The 10,655-nt window shown below is 37.9% G+C and overlaps 2 protein-coding genes across 6 annotated transcripts; both read left to right on the top strand.

The window, feature by feature from the left end:
* The first annotated feature begins 3,640 nt into the window (after window positions 1–3,640).
* LOC113129788 (rano class II histocompatibility antigen, A beta chain-like) lies at window positions 3,641–8,096 on the top strand. 4 transcript variants are annotated; one of them, XM_026305899.2, is made up of 5 exons: window positions 3,641–3,837; window positions 5,490–5,780; window positions 6,348–6,629; window positions 7,002–7,143; window positions 7,748–8,096. In XM_026305899.2, exons 1-4 carry the CDS (start codon window positions 3,666–3,668, stop codon window positions 7,127–7,129), a joined length of 873 nt encoding a protein of 290 aa, XP_026161684.1. In that variant the 5' UTR covers window positions 3,641–3,665; the 3' UTR covers window positions 7,130–7,143; window positions 7,748–8,096. The 4 variants fall into 4 exon arrangements, with proteins under 4 accessions (XP_026161684.1, XP_026161686.1, XP_026161683.1 ...); XM_026305901.2 differs by lacking the exon at window positions 7,748–8,096 and having other exon boundaries at window positions 6,348–6,502; window positions 7,002–7,123; XM_026305898.2 differs by lacking the exon at window positions 7,748–8,096 and having other exon boundaries at window positions 3,642–3,837; window positions 7,002–7,525.
* LOC113129791 (uncharacterized protein C20orf85 homolog) lies at window positions 7,899–10,484 on the top strand. 2 transcript variants are annotated; one of them, XM_026305904.1, is made up of 4 exons: window positions 7,899–8,028; window positions 8,755–8,836; window positions 9,372–9,470; window positions 9,551–10,482. In XM_026305904.1, exons 1-4 carry the CDS (start codon window positions 8,000–8,002, stop codon window positions 9,704–9,706), a joined length of 366 nt encoding a protein of 121 aa, XP_026161689.1. In that variant the 5' UTR covers window positions 7,899–7,999; the 3' UTR covers window positions 9,707–10,482. The 2 variants fall into 2 exon arrangements, with proteins under 2 accessions (XP_026161689.1, XP_026161688.1); XM_026305903.1 differs by lacking the exon at window positions 7,899–8,028 and adding an exon at window positions 8,068–8,199 and having other exon boundaries at window positions 9,551–10,484.
* The last annotated feature ends 171 nt before the right edge of the window (window positions 10,485–10,655 follow it).

Genomic DNA, 10,655 nt, shown 5'->3' with positions numbered 1-10,655 from the left:
AGTAAGGAGTGGCTCATTAAATTCTGCAAAAAAACAATTAGATGTACATTTAAATCTTGTGGACCTGGTCCCAACCAGCTCCTGCGTGTATGTGCTTGTTTCAGAGAAGCTCAGTTTGTTTATGTGCTTTCTGGGATAAAGCACTGATAGAGCGATGCTGACTGAACAGCTTTCATCAATAGCAACTTGCTCAGCAACAACTGATAATGTAACTTTGTGAGCTGTGTGTGTACAGGTATGTGTTACTGTCTGACTGGTCACTACAGTGGCAGGTAATTTTCCCTCCAACTGGAACTGTGAATCTAGCTGATTGTTTTGACATATACACTCACCGGTTTGTCTACACTGTGTGGGAAAATGCAGTTATGTAATATATAAAAATATTCTCTTTCCAGGAACATGTTCTTTCACTATCCTGGTTGTGTATGAGACAAAATGTTTCATGAGATTGCAACATCCTCCGATATGGGTTATGTTTGTGCTGTAAATTTGTAACATGACTGGTCAGACTGGAAACGTCCACAGCAGGCAGTGTCAGACATAAGCCCGGGTGCTGTGTTGAACTGGCAGAAGGAGATATGTAATCTCCCGTCTTTCCTGTTGATTGTTGTTCTGTAGGGTTGTAGTTAGTTTACGTAGCTGTGGTGCACGATTTGATCAACATACTCAGAGCTTCATTAACTCCAGTTCATAGGCCAAAACTGCAAGAACAGCTGATAACTGTGTCACATACTGCCAAACGTCTCACATCACAGGAGCGCAGGCATTTTATTTGTTTCAGTTTAAGATTAAACCTTAACTGGTTTAAACAGGGTGGTTCCATGGTTTCTAACAGCTACTGTAAGTTTGAAGTCAGCTAACAAACCAACTAACCAACAACGTTCATGATGGCATCAGTTGTGACATGTACTTTAGCGAGTGTACTAATCAGGTGCTTCATCCACCACTTTGATCCAAAGTGAAATATTTCAACAGCTATTAGACCTGTATGCTGTTAAATTTGGTACAGAGGATGAGTATTAGTGATAATAATAATAATAATACTAATAATAACTTTGGTGGCCACTTAAATTTGCATCTAGTTCCACCAGCAGTTTTGGTGCATGAACAAACAATGACACCCCTGTGCTCTCACTCTTATTAATTCTCTTAATATACGTTTGGTCCTAGTTAGTTAACGTAGCATTTTAATATGCTCAGTTAAGGTGGTAAAAATTGAGTCTTTATATCTGTTTGACGTTTTCATAGCTGGCATATTTGCATACTGCCGTTAGCATTTATCTCAAAGCACCACTCCTCCAATCGAGTCTTAGTGTCTCATTTTATTCTAATAGTTTCACAAATTCAACCCAGTCAGCTACTTTTGTTCACATCCTACTGTACCCATGTATACCAGAGAGATAACCTTAGCCCACCAGCTTAGTGAGAAGAAAGTTAGAGTTTAATCAGTTTGATCTGTAATGAGAGAATTTCCACACAACACAGGACGAGTTTGAAGTTCAGACAAATAATTAACAGAAGACACCAGTGGCTTGTAGGTTGATAAAATGCCTTAAATTAGTGCAACACCTCAGTACTGCAGGGTGAGTATATGAACTGTAGCAGAAAATAAAGAGTGGGCAAAACTTTACATTATTTAAAATAATCTTTTAGAGTTTTGATGCCTGATAAAGACTTAAGCAGCATCTTTAGGTTGTTTGGTCCAACTGACAGCCCAAAACCTAAGAAAAGATGGATCTGAATCTCGTGGATTGTGTTGAATTTCTGAGAGAATGGGACGCCCCATGACATTTGCCATAGTTTTAGGATTAGATGAGGTCTAATGTTCTTCAGAACAAGACTGGAGTGACGGCTAAATTGAGTCATTCATCCTTGGTCCAAATGTGTGATTCAAACGCAGCAAACATCAGTATAGGAGGTTAAAGTACCAAGTACAGTGGTGTAAACACACACACCTGATAACATTCAGGGTCTCTGGGTGGAAGACCCTCTTCATTCATAATGCAATGAAAGGTGCAATTCATGGTCATTTGTGAGACTGAATGGAAACAAAATTTGAATTTCATCTTTCAGGCCTGAAAATGTTTCAAAAAGTCAAAGTCAAAAACACAAAAATCCTGAAACATTTAAAACAGTAATATCAAAGCATAAAGGCATTTTAGCTTAAAGCATTTAAACTTAAAAGTACAGGAGTCATTTGTACAATTGTGATTAAACAGGCTGCAGAAGTTAATGAATACCCATTAAAATATTCTTAAAATTAATATTACTAAATGAATTCCCACTGTCAGGTATGTTAATTATATATTAAAATATGTCACTTTATGTACAGCCATGCAGCTTTGAGTTGGTTCATGAAGATATTGAAGCAGTATAATTATATAAAATGTTTTGTGATAAAAGGTACTGTGTGTATACAGTATGGACACACACAGACTATTGAAAATGATGGAGGAGTTCTAATGGCTCTCTGGCTTTGTCAAGATCTGCAGGTTTGGGTCTCCCTCAGTTTACTGACTGACCATTTTATACAGTGGGTTTATTTATATAGCAGCAATAGCAGAAACATTTTTTAAAAATTGTTCCTTACATTTTGTCAGATCAGAGAGCAACCACTGACGATCACATGGCTCTTAACATGTCTTTGATTAGAGCGCCACCTTGTGCCACTTTGGTGTAACGTAATCCAGGCAGAAGTTAACTACATAACCTCCATACTGCTGACAGTCAGTGTGAGCTGTGGCTTCACTGTCTCTCACGAACTGATTGTAATAATCTGGAGTGAACAATGAGAAGGAAGTCTCTCTCTCTAATGTCACCTTTGTATTGTATCAGAGAGATTTCTTTTGTTTTTACAGAAATATAAAAATGAGAGTTTTTGGTTTTAGTAAGAGAGCACTATCATAATGTTTTTAACCAATGGCTTGCAGAGGAGCTGCATAGAGATTTCAGTCAGGCTGAAGGTCAAAACCTGAAATAGTCAAGATAAACACCACCTTAATGAAGTGGCTGCAAAAATCAAATTCCAGACACTCAAAGGGACAGTTAAAAATAAATAAAACTCCAATAAATATGGGCACGTTGGTGTATTTTTTAATGCATTAGCCCATATTTACAGTATACACTACCACTCGGTCACTGCCAGTATGTGTTGGTGCACTTTAATGTGTAAGCCATTTTTTATTGAATGCCTTTCACTTTTCATCTGTTGATCTGTTCCTCTGTGTTGCACATCTTTTTCAAGAGCACCAGTAATACTGGGAGACACCAGAAGCCTCCTGTTTACAATCATTTTTCTTCATCCTCAATTATTGAAACTGATGGGAATAATTCAGTGGAGATGTTTGTTTATATCTGAAATGATTTGGATGGATGGATGGATGGATGGATGGATACTTGGTATATTGAATTTAGTGACTTATATTAATGTGCATCTTATTCATTTATCAGGGTGATATTTACTTCCACTTTAAGAGAAAGACCATGGTCAGAAAGAAAAAAGAAAGACAGCTGCCACAAACTGCACAGATACAGCTGAAGTCAGGAAGATTTTCAGTGTGCGTGAGCATTTTAAAGAAGAGGAACAGCATCTCCCCCCCAGCTCCACGCTGCTACTTTCATTATGTCATTGGTGTTCAGTTACAGCTTCCTATGTAAAGTCTGACATGTTTGTTGGGCTTTTGAACTCGTTGGAAGTTGTGGGTCATGTTGAAATGAACAGTTGGTGTCTGAACTCTACAAACATTAAGGTTGTCGGACAGAACAAATCAAATCTAGACAGTTTGTTGATTCATTATTTACTGATTATGTTTTTGAGCTACTCTTTTACACGGACATGTGAGTAACTTTTGTTTCTGCCTAAATCTTTTCATTGCTTTCTACTATTGTAGAATATTGTAGTGATTTAATGCAGTTGAGCAAATCTTGAAGAGTTCATGTAGAGTGTAAGATAAGGAGCTGAAAAGGAGAAGTCATTTGCAAACTGCACACCAGTAGTTGGGTGCCAGGAACAGTCTAGTTTCACTGTGGTTTAATCATGAGACGCTTCACATACCTGCTCGTACTCTGTTTTTCCTCTCCAACTGTGCTGGGTGAGTAATTCTAACTTCATCCATTTATTTATTATTCTTGGGATTGAAATCATGACCTTGATATATTCAGTCACGTTTTTTAGCTGCATGTCCTGTACTGCATGCTGCGTACATGGATATTGACAATGTACACATTGAAGTTCACAGGAAAACATCAGTGCTTGCTTCAATATTCAGTAAATATTAATTTTAAGCAGAGTGAGACTCTGCAGCTATGGGGCAGATTTTAATAACATTAGTTCGTAAAACACTTTGCACTCAAAAAACTTTAACTGTAATTTAATTTTAATGCCATTTTAAAGTCTTTAGATTGATATTGTGAGAAGGTATATTATGCAGTTTCAAAAATTAATGAACCATACACTGGAACTATACAATTACAAAAATCATATCTACAGAATATTTTACTGAAGTGGTTGATCTTATTATTGTCACGAAGCAAGTACTGAAGCGGAACCACAGGGGCTGTACAAAAAGCAGCAAAATGCATTTTGTGTGAAAATTTCACAGACCTGCCAGGTCTGTAGCCCATAGCAAATAGTGGAAACTAACTGGAGTTACCAGGACATTTCGTCCGTAAAGATTTGATGCTGACAAAATCCAAACTAAGCTCTGTTCCTCTGCATTGTATTGTGGTGGCAGCAGAAATCCTAAAACCTTAGTAGAGGCAGTAAGTGAGATAGATGTTTTTGTGTTTTCAGTAAACTGGGCAGTCCAGCATCTCTGCCTAATTTCCCCCTTTTTGTTCTTTTTTTTTCTTACAATGGAGTGATCAGAATGAGGAACTTGTGGCCGCATCTGCATTATTTAAATTTTGTCACGATATTTTGGTAATTCTCTGTAGTTTGTCCTAAATATTAACTCCAACTGTTTATAAGGCACTTCTAAATGCCTTCAGTATAGGCTGAATAATGTGAGGCAAAATCCAGGAATGACCACAGCAAGCAAACCCTGTTTTACCATTCAACTGGGAATCTGACTATTGTTTTGAATTATTAAACTGTTCTTGCATATGTTTGAGCCACAGTGAATCTGACTGAAGCTGACTTTGCCCAAAAGTAAAAAAATATCACCCTCACGGTGGCACTACAGGAGGATCTAGTAATTAGGACTGTCAGTACAAAATATCACTGTGATCCATGCAACTGCTTTGTCTGGACCAAAGTGATGGACTGACAGACTAAAAAGAGAAATGACCCAAATCTTCTCATTTGATTTATGAAAGCTAAAAACACTGTTGCTGGGACGTAAAAGAGTTTATGAAATGAAAAAAGACCCCACTCAAACTTCTTATGTTATACCACTGAAACCTGCTGTGTTTTAATATTAAAGCACATTATCATAAATCAAATGTAATATTGAAAAGTGAGTGTAATTAATTCCTTCTCCGCATTTTAGATTGTTCTCCTGATGGAAATGGCTACTTCATGTATGCAGACTTCTATTGTGTCATGCACTCCAGCCAGCGGGAGCAGGTGGAGTATCTGGTCGACTGGTACTTTAACAGCGAGTTCACGATGCAGTACAACAGCACGGTTGGAAACTGGACGGGCCACACTCCGGCTGGACTAATCACGGCAGCTTTGTTCAATAAAAACAAGTTCGATGTTCTGCAGAGAAAAGTGGAGAGGCAGGAGATCTGCGTCAACAACGTTGATTTGGTATTGAATACAACCGAGGGATACATCGGTAAATATTCAAACACAAGTTAAAGGAACAATATTAACATTGTGCATATCTGGAGCGTTTTCCTTTAAGATATAAAAAATGGAAAAACTGCAACAAAAAAAAAAAATGCTTTTAAGAGGGAAAAAACAACCACAATAGGTGTGTCAAATATTGTTAAAGCCAGACTCACACAGCAGACATAGCTCTGTAGGTGGGGGCAGTCTATGTGTGGTCACCGCTGTCGTTAAGGTTATTTAGGTTGTTGTTCATTTTATTTTGGTTTCAAGTCACAGTCTTTCAAAATGACCACATTCATATTTAAGATGTGATTTCAGATGATGATTTTCCATCTGAAATTCAAACAGTTTTTTTTATGATGCTTGTAGCTTCATATTTAAAGTGCCAGCTCCATTACACACAATCATCTGCATTTCATTAACTAACTCGTGGAACCACTGCTATTTAACATGTTTTTGTGATACATGATAAACAGGAGTGTGTTTGCTCCATCAAATGAACTGATCCTCCCAGACATGTGCTGCTGCCTGACATGTCTTTCATTAAAATCTCTTCCCCTTCCTATTCCAGTTGAACCCAGCATAAGTCTGCAGGCAGTGGAGACTACGAGATCAAATCATGATGTCATGCTGGTGTGCAGCGCTTATGACTTCTACCCCAGACATATCAGATTGACCTGGCTCCAAAATGGACATCAAGTAAACTCAGGCGTGACCTTTAGCGAGGTGATGACAAACGGAGACTGGACCTATCAGGTCCACTCCTACCTGGAATACACACCTGGCCAACAGCACAGGGTCAGCTGTATGGTGGAGCATGCCAGTCTCAAGGAGCCCAAGATTTACTCATGGGGTGAGGGCAGAGGGACAGTTTTCTCCATGATGCTTTAGATCAGGGGATCTTCGAAATTACCCTCCTTGTTTTTCAACTATAACTGCTGATTACCTGGATCAGGTGTGTTCAGTCAGTGAGAAGCTGAAAGATACCATCTCAGATGAGACTGCAGTAGGGGAAGACAACGGGAATTTGTATCTTCCAGCTTGTGATTGATAGCTGGAAAACAAGCAGGGCAGTGGCCCTTGAGAAACAGGGCACGCACCCTTCATTTAGATTATATTAGATAAGTCAATTTCTTCTTCCGTATTTTGTAGCCACAGCATTGTTTTCTCGTGTATTTTGCACATATGTTATGTTTATATTATATTTCTTATCATTTTGTTGCAGACTCATTGAGTAAATCTGAGGAGAGCTACCTGGCTGGAGGAGTTTGTGCTCTGCTGTTTGGAGCACTATTTCTGTCCTGGGGACTGGTCCAGTACAGGAGGAAAAGCTGTAATTCTCAATTTTTATGATTTTCCATAATCTTGTAAGTCAGCTCATTTGCTCATTTTCCAACTGACCTAATTTTCATTAGAGAAATAAAACTATTTACAACTATTTACATTTCCAAAAGGATAAGTGTGCCTTGAACTGAACTGAAAATGAGAAGCACTTTAAAACCACTTCTATAACTTACAGTGGAGAGATTTTAGTTTGAGTAGTTTTGACTGCAGTGTTTTAAAACTGATGATAGAATGAAATCCTCACTTGACAGGATTGAAATTAATGACCATTGTGTACTTTTGCAGTTAATCAGAAAAATCCTGTATGAATGTATGAATGTGAATACTTGCGTGATGGTTCAGTAAGAAGTCTTGTTTGTGTGTAATAAATTAACTGTTAAATAAATGCCAGTGACAACATGCTAATTTATTCACAATGACAATCCTCACATGCTAATGTTTTCAAAGTTGCCTCAAGGGACTTTACAATCTGCACAGTAGTAACAGAGGAGGGATGCCCCTTGCAAGATGGATGTACAGTAGTGTGTGCAGAATAAATCAACATTAAATACCTAGTTATTGCGATATTTAAGGTGGAGCTTAGTGGTCGGTCAAAACCAATCTGTCTAATACAGATATTTTTTTAAGATACATGAAGACTTTGACCTGTGGCAGCCCTAGATGTGAAGTCGAGGACTCAATAAGGTCGTCAGTGTTCATCGTCTGGGGACCACCAATTATTGTACCAGTCTTCATAACCATATATCTGACAGTTGTTGAGCTATTTCAGTCCGGACCAAAGCAGTGGACGCCACTAGTGTGACTGATGTGCCAGTGAACCCTCCAGTGGCTCCATCTCGCCATCACCACGGTTACACACACAGGACAGAGGGAAGAGATATGTGTGTCTCCATGACGACAGTAAACAGGTCTGTCAGTGTGACTTACACACACGTGAAACATTAGCCGGACAGAGAGAAAGAAACCACACACATTCTCACTCACACTCACACACACACACACACACAATTGTAAGGACAGATGGCGGATTCAAAGCGAATATCTGAACCCATCAACTTTGTGCATCAAGATGAAATCTGGTAAACAATCTCTTACTTCTGTCAGTAATGTGTTAAGTGTTTATTTCAGTCACACTTTCTGGAAAATGCTGAACAAGTTCTTACTTAGTATTGGCTAGAGGATTGTTATCATGTGTTATAATGTGAAAAGGATCTCTCCTCAATATAATGAGAAACTGCAAATGTTCTGGTCACGGTTGCAGCAATATACTACTAGATAGGAATGACCAGCCTGCTTCATGCATGTTTTCCAGCTCTACTTGACACTCAGATATTTTCTGTTCATATTTTCTGCAAATTTGAAAACTGTTTAGCTTTAGAAATGATAAGCAAATTATTATTATGTTAGCTATCAACTACAGCTCCCATTAACCATCCTGGGACTGAACGTCCTGTATGACTGTTTGTTATTTTAAGTGGAGGTTGAATGATGGGGAGTTTTCTGCAGTCTGTTTCTTTTGAGTCAGTGGAAATAAAGAGATGGAAACACTGGTTTCAATTCTGTGTCAGTGCTCTCTAAAGCAAAATGTTGCATATGACATATTTTTTAGACTCAGTGTGTCTGTGTGTGTGTAGGAAAGCACATGTAAAAGCTGAGAAGGATTCAGCTGACGTCTGGCCCAACAAGTGGGGCTTTCTGGCCGAGGTCTATAAAGAGGTAAACATACACACAACACACACACGCAATGATACCCATATAAAAGGTACAGGGGTCCTGAAATACAGCAAAAAATTATGACAGAGAGATACTCAAATAGCCTACACTATCTATTCATTTAATTTCATTCATTTAATTAAGTAAACCTATCAAGAAAAGGTTAGTATTCAGAATCGTACTTGGTAAAAAAAAAAAAAAAAATGCAAGTATAAAAGCATTCAGTGAAGCCAACATGGGCTCTGTGTTCCAGTATGTGCAGTGTATCTTCTGTTATTGATTTCATAAGATATCAACTATGTTTTAATGCTGCAGTAAAGATAATTTTGCTTATTTTACAAACATTTTGGTGGTTTTGTTTACAGTATAATAATGAATTGTATTTTTTATGGTCATTACAGGTTTTTGTAGTGAAGTAAAAAATACAGTATTTCCACTTGAACTAAAAGTACAGTACTAAATGTACTTTACTGTCAAATGGTGAGCACAGATATTTGAACATCATACAAGCAAACCTCCCTTATTGTATCTATTTCAGTATGAGAGGGAGAACGTGAAGCTGCAAAGACCTGACAGAGTGGAGCGTCCCCATCACCAGGACACACAACCTACAACCCCTCCAGAAAAACACATTCATGTATGATCTATCTATCTGTCTGCTGTCTGTCGGTCTGTCTCTCTGTCTATGACACAAACCTTTATGCAACATTCTTGTAGGTTGGCCCATCACCTCCGGTTCCTCAGACAACACAGGCCCTGATTGGTTGGCGTTCAGGCCACTTGCACCTTCAGCTGGAAAAGTATGGCACAGTGCATCATGGGAGGCGTAGTTTTCTGAAGGAGCTTGACTGGCCTCTTGGCAGTTGCAGCTGAGTGAAAGTCACTCACCTAATCACTGACTGTCCCTGCCTTTAATTGTAGTGGTGGGACATAACTAAGTATTGTACTTAAGTGCAAATTTGAGGGAGGCTATTTGTACTTTCGTTTCCATTTTTTGCCAGGCCAATTTAATACTTTGACTTAACTACATTTCAACAGCAAATATTGTACTCTTTACTTCATTAGGCCTACATCCAGTTGATAACTTTATTTACTAGTTACTTTTCAGAATCACTTATGTTAACCTATAAAAAATACAGCATGTTTCAAATTATAGGCATATAAGGTAGTTAAAATGAGCTCCACCTTAACTACCCAAAACATTAGAGTGATGAAAACAATGATGCGTTAATAGTTAGCCTGCAGTTCAATAGTATAATATGCATTCCTGTTACTGTTACTACTGTAATGTGAGATGCGCCATTGAGTCCTCATACTTTTGGTACTCCAAGTATATTTAGTTGATAATACTTTTGTACTTAAGTAAAATTTTGAATGTAGACTTGTGACAGAGTATTGTTACACTGCGGTATTTCTACTTTTTCTCAAGTAATGGATCTGGGTACATGAGTAAATGTTTTAGTGATTTTTTAAAGCAAAATATCACTTTCTAGTTTCAGCTTCTAAAATGTGGTGATTTGCTTCTTTGTAACAGAGACTCATAAACCGCTGGACTGCTTTTCAGACAAATTTTCTGTAACCTATTTTCTTGCATTAACATACACAACAATCGATCAATGGAGATTGAATTGGCAGATTATTCAACACTGAAAATAGTCATTAAATAATAGATTGTAGATATTATTGAAGTATTATTCAGTTGATATGTGAAAAAATGACAATAATTACAATAATTACACAGTTTGATCATTCATGAAATCCCCTCTTTTTTTGGACTCATCAGTGACGTAAAAACGCTGACGTAATGACATCACGAGGCCTG

The sequence above is a fragment of the Mastacembelus armatus genome, chromosome 5 (genome assembly GCF_900324485.2).
Source record: "Mastacembelus armatus chromosome 5, fMasArm1.2, whole genome shotgun sequence".
NCBI classification, from domain to species: Eukaryota; Metazoa; Chordata; class Actinopteri; order Synbranchiformes; family Mastacembelidae; genus Mastacembelus; species Mastacembelus armatus.
The sequence above is the reverse complement of the archived record's forward strand: the minus strand, read 5'-3'. Positions and strand labels throughout refer to the sequence as shown.

Bases quoted from the DNA above. Each gene is read 5' to 3' on its own strand.
- LOC113129788 (XM_026305899.2), top strand. From the start codon at position 3,666: ATGTTTGTTGGGCTTTTGAACTCGTTGGAAGTTGTGGGTCATGTTGAA. The intron at 5,781-6,347 runs GTAAATATTCAA...TTCCTATTCCAG, and splicing joins TACAACCGAGGGATACATCG to TTGAACCCAGCATAAGTCTG. The intron at 6,630-7,001 runs GTGAGGGCAGAG...ATTTTGTTGCAG, and splicing joins GCCCAAGATTTACTCATGGG to ACTCATTGAGTAAATCTGAG.
- LOC113129791 (XM_026305903.1), top strand. From the start codon at position 8,141: ATGGCGGATTCAAAGCGAATATCTGAACCCATCAACTTTGTGCATCAA. The intron at 8,200-8,754 runs GTAAACAATCTC...GTGTGTGTGTAG, and splicing joins GTGCATCAAGATGAAATCTG to GAAAGCACATGTAAAAGCTG. The intron at 8,837-9,371 runs GTAAACATACAC...TATCTATTTCAG, and splicing joins TGGCCGAGGTCTATAAAGAG to TATGAGAGGGAGAACGTGAA.